The sequence below is a fragment of the Schistocerca piceifrons genome, chromosome 1 (assembly GCF_021461385.2).
Source record: "Schistocerca piceifrons isolate TAMUIC-IGC-003096 chromosome 1, iqSchPice1.1, whole genome shotgun sequence".
NCBI classification, from domain to species: domain Eukaryota; kingdom Metazoa; phylum Arthropoda; class Insecta; order Orthoptera; family Acrididae; genus Schistocerca; species Schistocerca piceifrons.
In genome coordinates, this window is record NC_060138.1 from 201,145,633 (window position 1) to 201,163,518 (window position 17,886).

At 42.8% G+C, this 17,886-nt stretch overlaps 1 protein-coding gene across 2 annotated transcripts in view; it reads right to left on the minus strand.

Annotated features, from left to right (window-relative positions):
- LOC124792649 (probable maltase) overlaps positions 1–17,663 on the minus strand; it is a 43,804-nt gene extending 26,141 nt beyond the window's left edge. For both annotated transcript variants that reach the window (XM_047257957.1, XM_047257956.1), the window contains exons 1-5: positions 17,047–17,663; positions 16,726–16,902; positions 16,479–16,636; positions 15,953–16,078; positions 14,860–15,089 (exon numbers count right to left, since the gene is read on the minus strand). In XM_047257957.1, the coding sequence (XP_047113913.1) occupies positions 14,860–15,089; positions 15,953–16,078; positions 16,479–16,636; positions 16,726–16,902; positions 17,047–17,569 (1,214 nt within the window). In that variant the 5' untranslated portion in view covers positions 17,570–17,663. The remainder of the gene's footprint in view (positions 1–14,859; positions 15,090–15,952; positions 16,079–16,478; positions 16,637–16,725; positions 16,903–17,046) is intronic.
- Between the last annotated feature and the right edge of the window lie 223 nt (positions 17,664–17,886).

Here is a 17,886-nt window from a genome sequence, read left to right on the forward strand (position 1 = left end):
AGGGAAGGACTAGGATGTTGTGCAGATTGGGTGGGCAACTAACACCACTTTAGGAGGGGGGTGAGAAGGATTTTGGGTAGGGTTTCCCCTCATATCCAGTGCGCATAATTAGAGACCATCAAAGCCCTGTCCAGGTTGATAATGGGTGGCACAAGATAGCTCCTTTGTAGCTGATTCTGGGGGGTGGTCGGAGGACTGAGTTGTGTGAGGCCAACATCCAGGAAGGTGGCCCGTTGGATTGAGGAGGACCAGGTGAAAAGAATGGGAGACGTGTTGAAATTGTGAAGGGATGAGGATAGGATCTCTTGGCTTCAAGTCCAGATGACAAAGATATCATCAATGAACCTGAGCCAGACTATAGGCCCGTCCACACGCAACCATCTGTCTGCGCAAATCACATCTGCGCAGACAGATCGTTGCGTGTGGACAGAAGATTTGCACCAACCTGAGGTGTGTGCAAACCTGGAAGTTGGAGTTGGAGGTTTGAGCGAAACCTCTCAAATCTGTGGGTTCAAACCACATCTGCGCAGACAAGTTGGAGCGTGTGGACAGGAGATCGCCGCAAATCTGGCACGAAACAGCTGTTTGCTCAGTCTAGTGTTTGTATTTGTGCGCATAGGGCATTAAAATGGCTGATACTTGTCAGTGTTCTCTAGAGTTTGTAAGTGAATTCATTGAAATATATAGAAATCACCCATGTTTGTGGAAGATTAAAAGTAAAGAATATAGTGACAGAGACAAAAAGGCAGCAGCATACAATGCTCTCATTGAAAAATTGCGGGCAGTTGACGCCTCGGCAAACAGAGAAACGGTAATTTTTTTTAAAAAAAAAAAAAAAAAAAAAAAAAAAAAAAAAAAAAAAAAAAAAAAAAAAATTAAAAGTTAAAAAAATAAAATAAATAAATTCGTTGCGAACTGGCGAAATTTATTTGCGGATGGATGTCGAAACTTATAATTATCTCTTAAAGCTTGTAACCCCTCATATTATGAGAAAAAAATACTTGTATGAGAAGGGCAATTTCTCCTCATGAACGGCTGGCGGTAACATTAAAATTCCTAGCAACAGGAAGGAGCTACAGGGATTTGGAATTTTCAACTGCAATATCGAAACAAGCATTGAGTAAAATAATACGCAACACATGTGAAGCTATTTACGCTGTCCTGAAGGATGAGTTCATGAAGGCAAGCTAAGTAAATTAAGTCTGTTTACCGAAAAGAGTTATCCAAAGTTCAGAAATCTAGAAGACCTGGTGTAAGAGTAGATCAAGTATACTAGCCAACGTTATGGTATTGCTTTGCTTGGCTTTCTTAGTGATCAAGAAACGCCGAGACCAAGCAGGAGTACAATTGAAGATGAAATTGGAGTGTCAATGTGCCAGGAAATGTAACACGAGGTCAATGTAAAACAAACAGGTTCGCCCTGCAACTCTCGCAGTAAATGTACGTGAGAAAACTGCTTTCGCTTTAGCAACCACTGTCTACACATTTGACCGCCTTCTCTGTTTTCCTGCGGTTGGTCTGAATGTTTTTTGCAACACAAGTTGCGAACACAGACCAAAACCGAACTTCCTCCATTTCTATATTTCAAAATAACTGAATTAAATTTTTGATGTTTACGGGGAGCGTAGTCGCTTGCCACGGATTTTTCTTTTCTAACACCGACAGATGGCGGGGCGAGTAGTAGATTGGGGTTTGTGTCGTGTGAACACACCACATTTGCAGCGATCTTTTGCATGTACAGACATCTGCGCCAATGTCTACGCAGACAGATCATTGCGTGTGGACCGGGCTTATGGGCTGGGATTTTTGGAATGGCTAGGAAGGTTACCTCTACATGGCCCATAAACAGGGTGCCTTGTGGGGTGCCCATGGCTGTGCTGTGGGTTTTGTTTCTATACCTACCTTTGTAGTGCAGTAGTGTTGTCTTGAGATAGATTGCTAAGATGTATAAGGAAAGAAATAGTGGCTTTGGAGTTGAAAGGGCACTGGGAGAGCTACAGTTTCACAGCGAAATGATTAATATCTTTGAAGTGCAAGACTAGGTTTTGGGTAACTGAATGGGGGTGTTTGTCAGCAAGGTGGAAATTCTTTGGAGTGGGAGCACAATAGCCCAGCTACAGTAAATATCCTCGGAGTAGTGAAGCAACTTAAATCACTTAATAAAAGCAAGTCTTCTGGTCCAGACTGTGTACCAATTAGGCTCCTTGCGGACTATGCTGATGCATTAGCTCGATACTTAACAATCATATACAACCGTTTGCTCGACGAAAGGACCCATACCCAAAGACTGGAAAGTTGCACAGGTTACACCAATATTCAAGAAAATTAGTAGTAGTAGTAGTAGTAGTAGTAGTAGTAATCCACCAAATTATAGCCCCATATCGTTAACGTCGATATGCAGCAGGACTTTAGAACATATTTTGTGTTCTAACATTATGAATTACCTTGAAGAAAATGGTCTACTGACACACAGTCAACATGGGTTTAGAAAACATTGTTCCTGTGAAACACAACTAGCTCTATTCACATGAAGTGTTGAGTGCTATTGACAAGGGATTTAAGCTTGATTCCATATTTCTTGATTTCCAGAAGGCTTTTGACACCGTACCACATAAGCGCTTGTTGTGAAATTGCGTGCTTATTGAATATCGTCTCAGTTATGTTACTGGATTTGTGATTTCATGTCAGAGAGGTCACAGTACGTAGTAATTGGCGGAAAGTCATCGTGTAAAACAGAAGTGGTTTCTGGGATTCCCCAAGGTAGTGTTATAGACCCTTCGCTGTTCCTTATCTACATAAACGATTTGGGAAACAATTGAGCAGCCATCTATGGTTGTTTGCTAGTGATGCTGTCGTTTATCGACTAATAAAGTCATCAGAAGATCAAAACAAACTGCAAAACAATTTAGAAAAAATATCGGAATGGTGCGAAAAATGTCAGTTGACCCTAAATAACGAAAAGTGTAAGGTCATCCACATGACTGCTAAAAGGAACTCAAACTTCAGTTACACGATAAATCAGTCTAACACGATAAATCAGTCTAATCTAAAAGCTGTAAATTCAACTAAATACCTAGGTATTACCATTACGAACAACTTAAATTGGAAGGAACACACAGAAAATGTTGTGGGAAGGCTAACCAAAGACTGTGTTTTAGTGGCAGGACACTTAGAAAATGTAACAGATCTACTAAGGAGACTGCCTCCACTACGCTTGTCTGTCCTCTTTTAGAATATGCTGCGTGGTGTGGAATCCTTACCAGAAAGGACTTACTGACTACATCGAAAAAGTTCAAGCATGTTTTGTATTATCACGAAATACGGGACGAGTGTCACAGAAATGATACAGGATTTGGGTTGGAAATCATTACAAGAAAGGAGTTTTTCGTTGCGACGGAATCTTCTCACGAAATTCCAATCACCAACTCTCTGCTCCGAATGCGAAAATACACTCTGGAAATTGAAATAAGAACACCGTGAATTCATTGTCCCAGGAAGGGGGAAACTTTATTGACACATTCCTGGGGTCAGATACATCACATGATCACACTGACAGAACCACATGCACATAGACACAGGCAACAGAGCATGCACAATGTCGGCACTAGTACAGTGTATATCCACCTTTCGCAGCAATGCAGGCATGCTATTCCCCCATGGAGACTATCGTAGAGATGCTGGATGTAGTCCTGTGGAACGGCTTTGCCATGCCATTTCCACCTGGCGCCTCAGTTGGACCAGCGTTCGTGCTGGACGTGCAGACCGCGTGAGACGACGCTTCATCCAGTCCCAAACATGCTCAATGGGGGACAGATCCGGAGATCTTGCTGGCCAGGGTAGTTGACTTACACCTTCTAGAGCACGTTGGGTGGCACGGGTATACATGCGGACGTGCATTGTCCTGTTGGAACTGCAAGTTCCCTTGCCGGTCTAGGAATGGTAGAACGATGGGTTCGATGACGGTTTGGATGTACCGTGGCACTATTCAGTGTTCCCTCGACGATCACCAGTGGTGTGCGGCCAGTGTAGGAGATCGCTCCCCACACCATGATGCCGGGTGTTGCCCTGTGTCCCCTCGGTCGTATGCAGTCCTGATTGTGGCGCTCACCTGCACGGCGCCAAACACGCATACGACCATCATTGGCACCAAGGCAGAAGCGACTCTCATCGCTGAAGACGACACGTCTCCATTCGTCCCTCCATTCACGCCTGTCGCGACACCACTGGAGGCGGGCTGCACGATGTTGGGGCGTGAGCGGAAGACGGCCTAACGGTGTGCGGTGACCGTAGCCCAGCTTCATGGAGGACGGTTGCGAATGGTCCTCGCCGATACCCCAGGAGCAACAGTGTCCCTAATTTGCTGGGAAGTGGCGGTGCGGTCCCCTACGGCACTGCATAGGATCCTACGGTCTTGGCATGCATCCGTGCGTCGCTGCGGTCCGGTCCCAGGTCGACGGGCACGTGCACCTTCCGCCGACCACTGGCGACAACATCGATGTACTGTGGAGACCTCACGCCCCACGTGTTGAGCAATTCGGCGGTACGTCCACCCGGCCTCCCGCATGCCCACTATACGCCCTCGCTCAAAGTCCGTCAATTGCACATACGGTTCACGCCCACGCTGTCGCGGCATGCTACCAGTGTTAAAGACTGCGATGGAGCTCCGTATGCCACAGCAAACTGGCTGACACTGACGGCGGCGGTACACAAATGCTGCGCAGCTAGCGCCATTCGACGGCCAACACCGCGTTCCTGGTGTGTCCGCTGTGCCGTGCGGTGTGATCATTGCTTGTACAGCCCTCTCGCAGTGTCCGGAGCAAGTATGGTGGGTCTGACACACCGGTGTCAATGTGTTCTTTTTTTCCATTTCCAGGAGTGTATTTTGTTGACACTGATCTAAATAGGGAGGAACGATCACTATGATAAAATAATGGAAATCAGCTCGTATGGAAGCATGGTATACGAGATTGGAGTAATACAGAATTGTGAAGGTGGTTTGATGAACCCTCTGCCAGGCACTAAATGTGATTTGCAGAGTATCCACGTAGATGTACATGTACAATGGGCTGTCAGGATTGTTGGATTTTGGGGGAACATATAAAAGGCTGTGTGTGTGTGTGTGTGTGTGTGTGTGTGTGTGTGTGTGTGTGAGAGAGAGAGAGAGAGAGAGAGAGAGAGAGAGAGAGAGAGAGAGAGAGAGAGAGAGAGCGGGGGGGGGGGGGGGGCGGGGGGGAGATGGACTCAAGGGAGAGGTTCTGTGAAGGGCCTTTGAATTTCAGCAGGGACTGGGATGGGATCACTCTGGCAGAATTTGGAGGTCGAGGAGTCAAGACAGCTGGCAGAAGCCTTCTGTCAGGTAGTCACTGCAATTCAACAAGACACTGGTGGAGCCTTCATCTACAGGGAGAATCATTTGGTCAGGATTGATTTAAAGTTGTGTGTGGTGATTGTTTCTTCTGCTGAAAGGCTACTGCTCTTAAGAACTGATGAGAGGAAGGATAAGAGGCCAAGTTGTAGGTAAGGAATTCCTGGAAGGGGACCAAAAAGTATCTGGAAAGTTTAAGGACATTGTGAAAGGATGGTGGGATCTAGAGAAGGGAACTTTTATGGTAAGGCCACGGGGGGGGGGGGGGAGGGGGGGGTTCCATCGCTTAGGCAGCAATTCTGAAAAGGATATGAGGCTGAGTTTTAGCCAGGTAAAGGGATACTTTTATAAACTGTTACAGATAGATGGAGCAGGGATCCACAGAGTAGGAATGGGGTTAGGGAATTGATGTAGGAAATGGACGAGCAAAAGCATCAGGCAGTCATAAGGAGAAACTGGATACCAGAGCCCAAGTTTGGGGGAGTGAAAAGGATGGAATAAACTGGGCTGGGGCCAATGGGATAGTTTTGTGACGTCTTAAATTAAAGAAAATGCATGAAACATAACAACAAAAACAATTTTTGACAAAAATAATTGAATTCGATAGATAAAAACATCTACTTACCAAGCGGCGACAGACCCCCCCCCCCCCCCCCACACACACACACAAAAGAAGCATCATCATCATCATCATCATCATCATCATCACTGTGATTCTTTATGCAAGAAGTTTACCACCACATTACTCATTTTCATACACAACAATGGGCTGTTTCATTTTATTCCTAATCCTATACCACATTATTTACACTCATTCCGGAAACATGCATTCACCGTAGCCAAAACTGCAATCCCACATACTTTTCCTTCAGTCCTGCTTAACCTCTTGAATTACCTCTAAAGGACTTAACTTAAAAGTTCCCATCTCTGGGTGCTATCCCTCCTTCCACCAGTCTCTCCTGGACTTTTAGAACCTTCAATCCTTAGCCCTTACCCAACTTGTCCTTAATCTCTACACTACTTCATGTAACCATCACTCCCAACAGCTCCTATCTCTCTTCAAAGTTCTCCACCTCTCAAACCCCTGCTTGGAGAATACACTCAGGAACATCTTCCTAGAAGCCAGCTGTAAACTTGAGTTCCATGCCACACACCACCTGAAAAAAACTATCCACAGTACTAGTGCAACACCTACGAAGTGGGGTCCCTCCCCCTATCCCTCACAAATACCAACCACAACAGCACCTTCAACAACCCCCCCCCCCCCCCTCATAGCCAACAAACCTAGCCTAGTCACCCTACTCAATCTCCCAATCCCAGCACACAGACCAAATCTCAACTATAACCACAGTCAAATGCCACATATCACCAGTCCCAATTCAGTTCTAAACCTCTCATCACATCCCTCTCTCCTCCAGAGACATCTGTTCTAACAAAAGGCTTAACCTTTAGCCCCACACCTAAATTCAACCACACTGCCATGGTTGTAGATCTCCTCTCATTCATCCGGAACCTCAATTAGAAAAATCATTTCACCACACAAAAACAGCCCCCAAATACTAGACCCAGTGTTGAACCCTGTCTAGAACAGTTCCGACCGCCTTCTCAAAGGGATCCTCCTCCCCTCCCCCAAAATCATCCCTTGCAGACATTTCAGGAATTCCTCACATCCAGTGTTGCCTCCCAGTCCTTCTTGAAGAACATCCGACAACCCCCAATATTACCCAGTTGAATCCCGTGCCATTAAGGAGCTGAAAACAGACTGCTCTATTGTCATCCTCCTGCCAGATAAAGACTCCACAACTGTGATACTTGACCGTGTGGAGTATGTGGCAGAAGGACTGCGTCAACTCTCTGACACCTCCACCTACAAAGCTGCACCCAGGATTCCATTCCCTCCAAGCCGACTGAGCTGCAGAAAATCCTAAAAATCCAAGGTCACTCACAAGGCCCTCACAACAGCTTCTACAATCCTCCTCACTCCACCTGAGACACATACCCCTATCTTCTACCTATTTCCCAAAATCCATAAAGAGAACCATCCCGGCCGTCCCATTGTGGCAGGCTTCAAAGCCCCAACAGAATGTATCTCAGCTCTGGTAGACCAACACCTCCAACCTATCACCTGCAGACTCCCATCCTACATCAAAGACACAAACCACTTCCTAGAACGCCTCAAATCCATCCCCACTCCCCTCCCACCTGAAACCTTTCTTGTCGCCATAGATGCAACATCCCTTTACACAAACATCCCCCATACCCATGGTTTCCCTGCCCTTGAACACTACCTCTCCCAATGCCCACCCGAAGATCTTCCTTATCACACTTCAACTTCATCCTCACCCATAATTACTTCACTTTTGAAGGCCAGACCTAGAAGCAAATCAGGGGAACAGCCATGGGAACCAGGATGGCTCCATCCTATGCCAACCTCTTCATGGGCCGCATGGAGGAGGCTTTCCTGAAGAACCAACAGCTGCTTCCCCATGCCTGGTATAGGTTTATAGATGACATCTTTGTGGTCTGGACTCATGGCGAAGAAACACTCCTGAATTTCCTCCATAACCTCAACTTCTTTTCAAATCTGAATTTCACCTGGTCCTTCTCCAAAACCCAAACCACCTTCCTGGATGTTGACCTTAATCTTGTTGAAGCTCACATCCACACCTTGTCCACATCAAACCCACAAACAAACTACAGTACCTACATTTTGATAGCTGCCATCCATTCCACATCAAATGCTCCCTTCCCTACAGCCTATGTATTTGTGGCAAACTTATCTGCTCCAGTGACGAATCCCTCAACAATTACACCAATAACCTGACCAGTGCTTTCCTCTCTCACAACTATCCTACAGACCTTGTCCACAAACAGATCTCCCGAGCAATACATTCCTCCCCGTACAACAACAATGTTCCTATCCCCAGACCACACAGAAGCATCCCCCTTGTCACCCAATATTATCCTGGCCCCGAATACATCAACAAATTACTCCACCAGGGATATGATTTTCTCAAGTCAAGCCCTGAAATGAGATCATCCCTTGACAATATTCTCCCAACACCTTCTGTTGCCCCCCCCCCCCCCCAACCAACATAACATCCTTGTCAAACCCTACAATATTCCCAGAACACCTTCTCAACCCAGCAGTTCCTACCCCTGTAACTGACCCTGCTGCAAAACCTGCCCCATGCATCCCCCCCCCCCCAACCACCTACTCCAGCCCCACTACTGGTAAAACATACATAATTCAAGGCAGGGCCACATGTGAAACAAGACATGTCATTTATCAGCTGACATGCCTGCACTGCACAGCCTTTTACATTGGTATGACGACAACTAAACTGGCTGAGCGCATGAACGGGCACAGACTAACTGTCCGCCTAGGAGATGTCCAATACCCAGTAGCGGAGCATGCCCTCCAGCATAATTCTAGGAACCTGCTACACCGTATGTGCCATTTGGCTTCTCCCACCCAACACCAGTCCCTTGGAACTGCGGAAATGGGCACTTGCACTCCAACACATCCTTTCATCCCGCCATCCCCCTGGACTGAACCTACGTTAACCAACCTCACTCCCATTACTCTTCAGTCTTCTCCTCTTTCCCTTTTCTCTTCAGCCATTCACACTACTTTTCATCCTACATAGTTGTATTTATCTTTATACTATGTACCTCTTTACTTCTGTATGCATCCTCTTTGGTTTGAAGCGGGCACAGTACTTCCAGTAGAATATCTTTGGCTTCCCTCTGACACCTATGCCTCCATCTTTGCTACCCTCTTTGTTTACCTTTCCCTGTTGCTTCATAACCTGGGTTGTGAGTAACTGAATCCACTTTCCCTTCTTCCCCTTTAACCCCCTCTCTCCCCCAACGAAGGAACAAAGTTCTGAAAGCTATGATACGTAAATTTTCTGTTCTGTTTTGTGTATCTATCGGCTGTACTGAGCTAAGTACTGGCCAGCCCCTCTGTCTCTTTGTTAGTATTTATTCAAATACAGAGATATGTAAACAGGCAGAATATGGCGCTGTGGTTGGCAACGCTTACATAAGACAACTTTTTCCTGTACGACCATTTCATGAGTGTACTGTGAACATCAGGAATCCAGTAAAACATCAGAGCTTCGATATCGCTGTGGACGGAAAGAGATCCAGCAGGAATGGAACCAATGACAACTGAAGAGAATTGCTCAGTGTGAGAGAAGAGCAACCCTTCCGCAAATTGCTGCAGATTTCAATACTGGGCCATCAACAAAAGTCAGCATGCAAACATCAACAAAATATCATCAATATGGGCTTTCGGAGCTGAAGTCCCACTCGAGTACCCTTGACTGCACGACACAAAGCTTTACATCTCACCTCGGCCAGTCACCTCCAACATTCGACTGTTTATGACTGGAAGCATGTTGCTTGGCCGGATGAGTCTCATTTCAAATTGCATTGAGTGGATGGACCTGTACAGGTATGGAGGCAACCTCATGAATCCATGGACCCTGCATGTCAGCACTGGACTGTTGAAGCTGATGGAGACTAATTGTTTGGGGCATATGCAGTTTGTGTGCCATCGGTCCCTTGATATGTCTAGATGTGACCCTAAAAGGTGACATGCACGTAAGCAACCTGTCTGGTCACCTGCATCCATTCATGTACATCGTGCATTCCAAAAAACTTTGGAAATTCCAACAGGACAATGTGATACTCCACACATCCAGAACTGCTACAGAGTGGCTGGGGGAACACACTTCCAAGTTTAAACACTTCCACTGGCCACCAAACTCCCCAGACATCAATATTATTGAGCATATCTGGGATGTCTTGCAACGTACTGTTCAGAACAGATCTCCAAACCCTCAATCTTCGAATTTATGGACAGTTCTGCAGGATTCACGGTGTCAGTGCCCTCTACCACTACTTCAGACATTAGTTGAATCCACGCCACGTCATGTTGCGGCACTTCTGCATGCTCATGGGGGCCCTACATATTACACAAGTGTAGGCCTACCTTTTTTTGGTTCTTCATGGTAGAAAGGACAATGTAGGTACATTACACATAAATGAAATTATTTTCCTGGGAAATAAAGAGACATATGTACTTTTTCACTGTAATAGCCTGGCCATATTTTTAGCAATGTTCAATCAGTTATTAGATACTTAGGTACAGTTTAGTAATACTAATTAGCGTTTAAGATTACCTATCAGCAATCAGGTACAAGTTATACATTTTGTACTAAAATTTAAGATTTCAGACCATTAGGACAAGGATGCGTCATGGCAAACAATATTCAATAAGCACTGCTAACACAAGCCACGTCACTCCCATTCTTCACAAATTAACTTTAATATGGTAACAGCCCTGTTATGAGAAATGGTTTAAGTTAACTGAAGCTCCTTTATATATCCTTTGGTTTTGTTTTTACTTGCCTCGAGGGCCAAGTGGCAGGTCAGCAAGTTAGAAGTGAGAGCAGATAATACCTGCTTTTCTTTTGGAGTAAGAAGAGTTACACCAAATGGGATGAAAATATATATTTCTATAATGTTTTATTTCTAGGAAACTAGGAACAAATATTACTGAACGTATTTTGTTTCTTGTTTAAAAGTGGGACACTTACATATTGCGACTGATTTTCTTGGGACACCAGGACATTTATATGAAAACTAGGACGGTCCCGGCAAAACGGACATCTGGTCAGCCTAGCATTGCTGGGTTTGCTGGTATCAGTATACAAAGAGTTACACCCTTTTTTTCTTTCAGAGTTTCACACATAACTGTGAAACATGATTATATTGTAGATGGTCTTCAGATTTGTTTTAATCGTTGCAGCCATTATTAAAATTTCAAAATTTGTGTGTGAAACACAAAGGTTACAAGTGCTAGGGAAATTAGCCACACTTTAGAAAGCCAGTTCAAGCATCAAATTTGGTTGCAGTGTATAGCAGATGTTCATGTCGAGGGTGTGTGTGTGTGTGTGTGTGTGTGTGTGTGTGTGTGTGTGTGTGTGTGTGTGTGTGTGTGTGTGTGTAAAAGGGGAGGGGGGGGGGGTTACTTTTGCTTGGAAAAGAGCAAGAGCTTTAAAACTAGTGTGAATGTTGTTTTCCATTTTGTTTCTCTCTACTCCACACATCAGTCCACTATACGCGAGTGGTTGCATTTCCCTTATTTTAAATACAAATGACTTATTGCATGAATTGCCTTTTCTTAATTATCTGTTTTTGGCACTTACAGGTGTTGCTTTTACTGATCTATATTTACAACACTTCTGCACTGTCTTTGTTGCAATATTAATGATTTCATCTCAGACAGAATCTACATTATGGTGACGATCTGCAGTGTACCCAGAGGTCTAGGTTACGTTAAAAGATAGTTTGGTTACGAGTTGCTGAAGCTAATAAATGGGAAAGTTAAGCCTTGGTTTTGATGATTGAGTGATCTTTCCATAACCAGAGGCCCACATTAGCATGGAAGCTGATAGTTTCATTTTCCATTACTTTCTGTTTACTTGCATATGGAGTCCTTCAGTATATAGCTCAATAACAAACACTAAGACACAGCAAAAGCAGAAAATAAAAAAAAATCTAATGTTAAATTAGTCATTACATATTTGTGTGTATTTTACCCCCTACAAACTAAGTGTTTTTATCCGAAAATGAAGTTTTATTGCACAATAGCAACTTTTCCATTAAGGTGATTGTTACAGTAAGCACTTAATTTTTCCCAACCATCGATACAAAAATTCCAAATGTGATCAGAAAGTAATGGGAATTTTTTTATCTTAAAGAAACTACTTATTCATCAACATCAACATTGTCCCCTGCAAATAGATATACGATCGCGCCAGCACTTTTCCAATCTTCGAACCACTTCTCAAACTCTCATTTTATTATGGCATTTAGCTCAATCAGCAATTCTGTTTTTATCTCATCAATGGTGTCAAAACTACGTCCTTACCTGGTTCCCTTCAGCCTCTGACATAGAACGTCGCAGGGCGGCCATGTCCAGCAAGGCAAAATAATGCTTTTGTTTTTTGCCAAAAAATCACAGAAAGTATTAAGGTGTGAGTGGAAGCCTTATCACGATGCAGTTTCAATGAGTGGTTTTGCCCCAGTTCTGGTCGTTTTCTTTGGATTGCTTCATACAAATGGCACCTAACTTACAGGGATAGTATTCCTTACTGACTGTACGACCATAACGCAGCAAATCATGATGCACTATCCCATTGTGGTCTACAAAACCAGTGAGAATAACCTTCACAAGTGATCAAATTTGTCGGTCTTGGCTCTTCAGGCAGTTTCCATTGGGACAAGTGGGCCTTGGTTTTGATGTCATACCTGTATACTCATGTTTCATCACCTGTTGTAAGCTGCTTCAGAAGTTCTGTATTGTTGTTGACTTCACCTAGCAATATGTGAGCAATGTCCATGTGACATCATTTCTAGTTGAATTTCAACAGTCAGGAACAAATTTTACTGCTACACAAATTTTGCCGACACACATTTCATGGCCAAAACATCCGAAAAAAATTGCTTGACATGAGAAAAGGATATACCAATATCATATGCCAAATGAAGACATTGATATCCTTGGCAGTCACTTGCACACTGCAGCCGCTGGATATCTGTGTTTGCTGCTGCTGTTGTATTTGAAATGAGCTCAAAACAATATGAAAGTGTACTCTCATTAAGAGTACATTATAATGTATAAATCCTGGCTTGGACTGTGGGATGTTTGGGGCAGATGAGTATATAAACAAAAATGTTAATGAATTGTACGATATTTTTTTGCTCAGAAAATACAATCGACGATGACAATGTTTTAAAAACTGATTAATGCAAAGTTAAAGGGATATACAGATATTTTCTTGTGTGTATACTCCAATAAAAGACTTTGGCACACTATTAGTCTGCGGTAGCAAGTTATGGCGCCATAGAAAAGTGCTGACTTTGTGGAAATATTTTTTATTTTTTTTTTAAATAATGGGTGTAAGCATGTCTTCAGAAATTTCTCTGTCAGCAAGGAGGTGAGAGAGGGCGTGGGTGCAGGCCAGCATCAGCGGGAGACAAAAAAAATGGCTCTGAGCACTATGGGACTTAACAGCTATGGTCATCAGTCCCCTAGAACTTAGAACTACTTAAACCTAACTAACCTAAGGACATCACGCAACACCTAGTCATCACGAGGCAGAGAAAATCCCTGACCCCGCCGGTAATCGAACCCGGGCGTGGGAAGCGAGAATGCTACCGCACGACCACAAGCTGCGGACAGGGGGAGACAAATTGCCATTTTTGGTACAACTAAGTTGGTAAGTCTTCAGATCCATTGAGCCACCACAACTAAATTTTATAACTGACAACATCAATTATAGATAAATTACACTGAATACATAAAACCAACAAACAGAAACTTATGTGTGGTACTGGACTCCCCCTGAAATTTCGGTTGAGATGAAACACTGATCTGTAGCGTAGGACTTATTTAATCTCATTTTGCCGTATTTAATCCACTTCATGTTTCAAACCTATAACGAAATGGGAAATTCAGAAAATGTACATTAGATTGCCCTTTTATTCATTCATTTTATTTATCACTTATGTTTTGCTAAAAGTTAAGTATTAGATCTCCTTGCATTTTCAGAGTTTACTTAAAATTTGTATACATAATATGCATCAAAATACTTGGAGACTTATCTAATATAAATTTTCTGAATTTCCCATGTAGTTTTAGGTTTTGGGATATAAAGTGCATTACATACGGCAAAGTGAAATTGAATAAGGCCTACACTACAGATCAGTGTAAAAATTATGGAAATCTTTCTTCAGTTTTAATTCTCTCGAGTTTATGTGGGTAATGTTTGTCGCTCCTTGAACCAATTTTTCAATCAAATTTTTTCTGCTTCCAACAAAACATCAATTACCATAGCAGAAGGATCTTTAATGTCCAATATTCTGAACCACAATAATACTGCATATTATACCTACCATCGGGGTGGGGGGGGGGGGGGGTGCTTCAGTTTTGGACTGAAGATCTAACAGACTCAGTAAGGATATAATACCCAAGATTACTCAACTTTAAAATACAGCAACACACACTACAGACTAACGATTCAGGTTTCAGTCCCCAGTGTTCCCCTACAACTAGATTTTCAGCTTTCAACTATCAAGTGCTAACAGCTATGGGCAAAAACAATACCATACTTGTCTTTAGAAGTGCAAATAAACTGTTGCCATAGACACATATACAAAATTGTGATATGCGATTGGTTGAGGTAGATGTGCAAAACAACTATGCCATGCTCACTGCAATTCTCAGGCATCTTTTGTACATTAATCCTTATACAACAACAATACCACCACCACCACCACCACCACATGTTACTAGTTTCAAAGAAAAATGCATAAAGTGAAACTGAGTGAACAGCAGCATTGTAAAAATGGGAACAATCTTATAATAGGTTAACAATGAACAAGGGCACAGAAATCAAAACAAGAGTAATAAATACCTGTCATCACCATAACTTGTAATGACTTCCTTCCATTGAGTGAGTATATCTACTATCCCAGGAAGATTAGTTGTATGGAGATGTGTGTAGAAGTCCCAATCTAAATGGGTGGCATCACTTGGAACAGGTAATGGAGTTTCATTTTTCAGCTCTTCATCTTCTAGCAGGAACTCCACCTTTTCTAACTGGAATCCACTAACACCAAGTTCCAACCAGAACTGCAGCACTTTCTGGGAATTTTTTTAAAAAAAAAAAAAAAAAAAAAAACAACAATTTGTGGCTTCAAAGTAACAACTTTCACAGTGATTCTATTAGTAACAATCATTAAGAGGACCATAGTTTAGATCAACAGCAAGATACAAGTTGCAGAGAAATATGCAGCTATAAGCAAATATCCAAATTATAGAATGATACCAACCCTTAGCTGTTATGACACACAAGTAAAAGTGGAACTACACTGAAGAAACGTGAGATCCAAATAAAATTAGTGATGTAAATGCATAAAAGCGAAAACAGAGGAGGGATAGGAAGCACGGGTGAATTAACAGAGATGGAATCATCATATGGTAAGAACAAAAATTAATCACACACAACAAAATGGGGGCACATGAGGGGGGGGGAGGGAGAGGGTGTGTGTGTGTGTGTGTGTGTGTGTGTGAGAGAGAGAGAGAGAGAGAGAGAGAGAGAGAGAGAGAGAGAGAGAGAGAGAGAGAGAGAGAGAGGAGCGGGGGGAGGGGGGAAGGGAGGGGGGAAGGGAGGGGGGAGACTTATCTGCTTAGAAAGGTAGGGGAAAAAAAGGGGGGAGGCAGGAAGCTGTATATAAACTACAGCTGAAAAACATCTGTACAACAACATAATGAGCATCCTTGGGAATCACTGAAGTGTTATTTATAAAACATTTCACACAACAATTTTCTGTGTTGCCTGTTCACCATATCTAACTGATGAAAGAACTTATTTAAAAAGTAGCCACCCTCACTCACTCCCACAAATGCAAACATTTGTACTGGGCCCTAAGCAAGGCAAGAAGGCAAAGTTGTATAATTTAAGTATTGTACAAAATATAGCCTACTTTACTCCATTTAGACCTTACCTTTATTTCAGCAACAACTTTCGGATTCCTCATGTTTAGATCCGGCTCATCTTTACCAAACTGATGCAAGTAAAACATCCCTCGTTTGCTGCTCCACTCCCATGCTGATCCACCAGTAACACTGACCTATCCGTAAACAAATATTGTTGTACTACTAGAAAGTATGTCATTAAGAAGAGATCTACCATTTTATCTGTAATTTAGAGTAATTTTTATAGTACACTATAAGAAAAATCTCTCCCATGTTTATAGGGCAATATCTGAAACTATGTGCTGCTTGTAGCTACACATCACACAAAGAACCGTGTGAAACATTTCAGCTTTTAGTCACATCAAAATAAAATATTACAGGGTCATCAGTTAATGTAAGTTACTTCTAGTTTACAAATTTATGTCCAACAGCAATGTAAAAGGGATGTACATATTACAGGTAAGGAACTAATGTAAAATTTTAAAAAGCCATGAATCACACTTAAATCATTTGCACACAACTAGATAACAACTGACAACAATTTCTGATACTAACCCAATTATTAGGTGGTATTTCTCCATCATCATTCTGTCCTTTGCTTGGAGCCCACACGTAATAATCACTGTAGATGTCACTACCATTTTCTGATGCAATAAACCAAGGATGTTTCTTGCTGGTGTGATTCGGTATAAAATTTAGTACCAAGTGCAAACCTGAAAAAATCAATTAGTCAGTGGAGTGACACATTATGAAAGTAGTCTTTTATATTACAAAGGAAATCTACCATAAATCTAGTACTCACTCCTGTTCTTAACCGCTGATAGGAGTTCTTTAAAATCTTCCAGTGACCCATATATTGGATCTACTTCTTTGAAACTTTCAACAGCATCGGGATCCTGATTATCTGACTTGAAAATAGATGATAAAATTATGCCTGTGCTATCCAGTTCGTCAACGTACTTTACTTCTGAAGTCACACCTGCAATGTGATACAGGTGTTCATTAGGCACAAACGTTTACTAAATCCAACCATTAAAAGCCTGGGGACACGCCCCTATTCTAACATATGATATGCAATAGAAGTCGTTAGTCCTCAGGAATTTATTTCAATTTTTTTACTTACCTTTGAGGTCCCCTATACCATCCTGGTCCACGCCACCGTCTTTATATGACCTGACGTAAATTTCATACAGCGGGCCTTCTTCCCACCATTTCAGTGGAGCCGGTGGTGCACACTTCGGGGCCATCACAATAATCGCAATCGCACCTGCTAGCATAGCTACCCATAAAAGCCAAAACAGGACGAAAAGCAGCCATCTCAAACGAATCCAAAAAGGGTCATTTGCAAATTTCATCAATTCTTCCTTCGTCATCCCAGTGAAAGCTAGCTTTAGATTTTCAATGTCAATCTTCGCGTCTCCATTCTGTGAATCTGCCGACAAGAACTTTACTTCGGAAGCATCTTTATTGGAGTTAATTTTTTCATTCGAGACTAGCTTTTCCGTCGCTCCATCGTCTTGCTCAGCGCCAGCTGGTTTCGCTTTTTTTGCTGTTTCTAAGGGCAAAACTGTAGGACGTTTTTCTTCTTCCAAAAGCTGTGTGCCAGCATCATTCATATCAGCAGCAGATTCCATTTCAGTTGCCATTACTGTTCAAAACACCACTATAGATTCACAATAACCAACTGCGGCGTTAACGCACAACCGCCTTGGCTTGCGCTCCCCGGATCACTGAGACGGCTTGCTCTTCAAATCTGACGAAATAAGGCCGCTATTGACGTCACAGACCAGGGGTAGGGTTGCCAACACCGCGGACGGAAAACGGCAGCAATTTTATTAACGTTGACATTAAAATCCTTAGAGCCACTGCCCATCAAATTATCGGGTCATCTACAGTACGTCCTGCATTACTAGAATCTGTTAACCTATTCTGCTTTAAAGGTTTTCGTCCAATGTCATTTAGT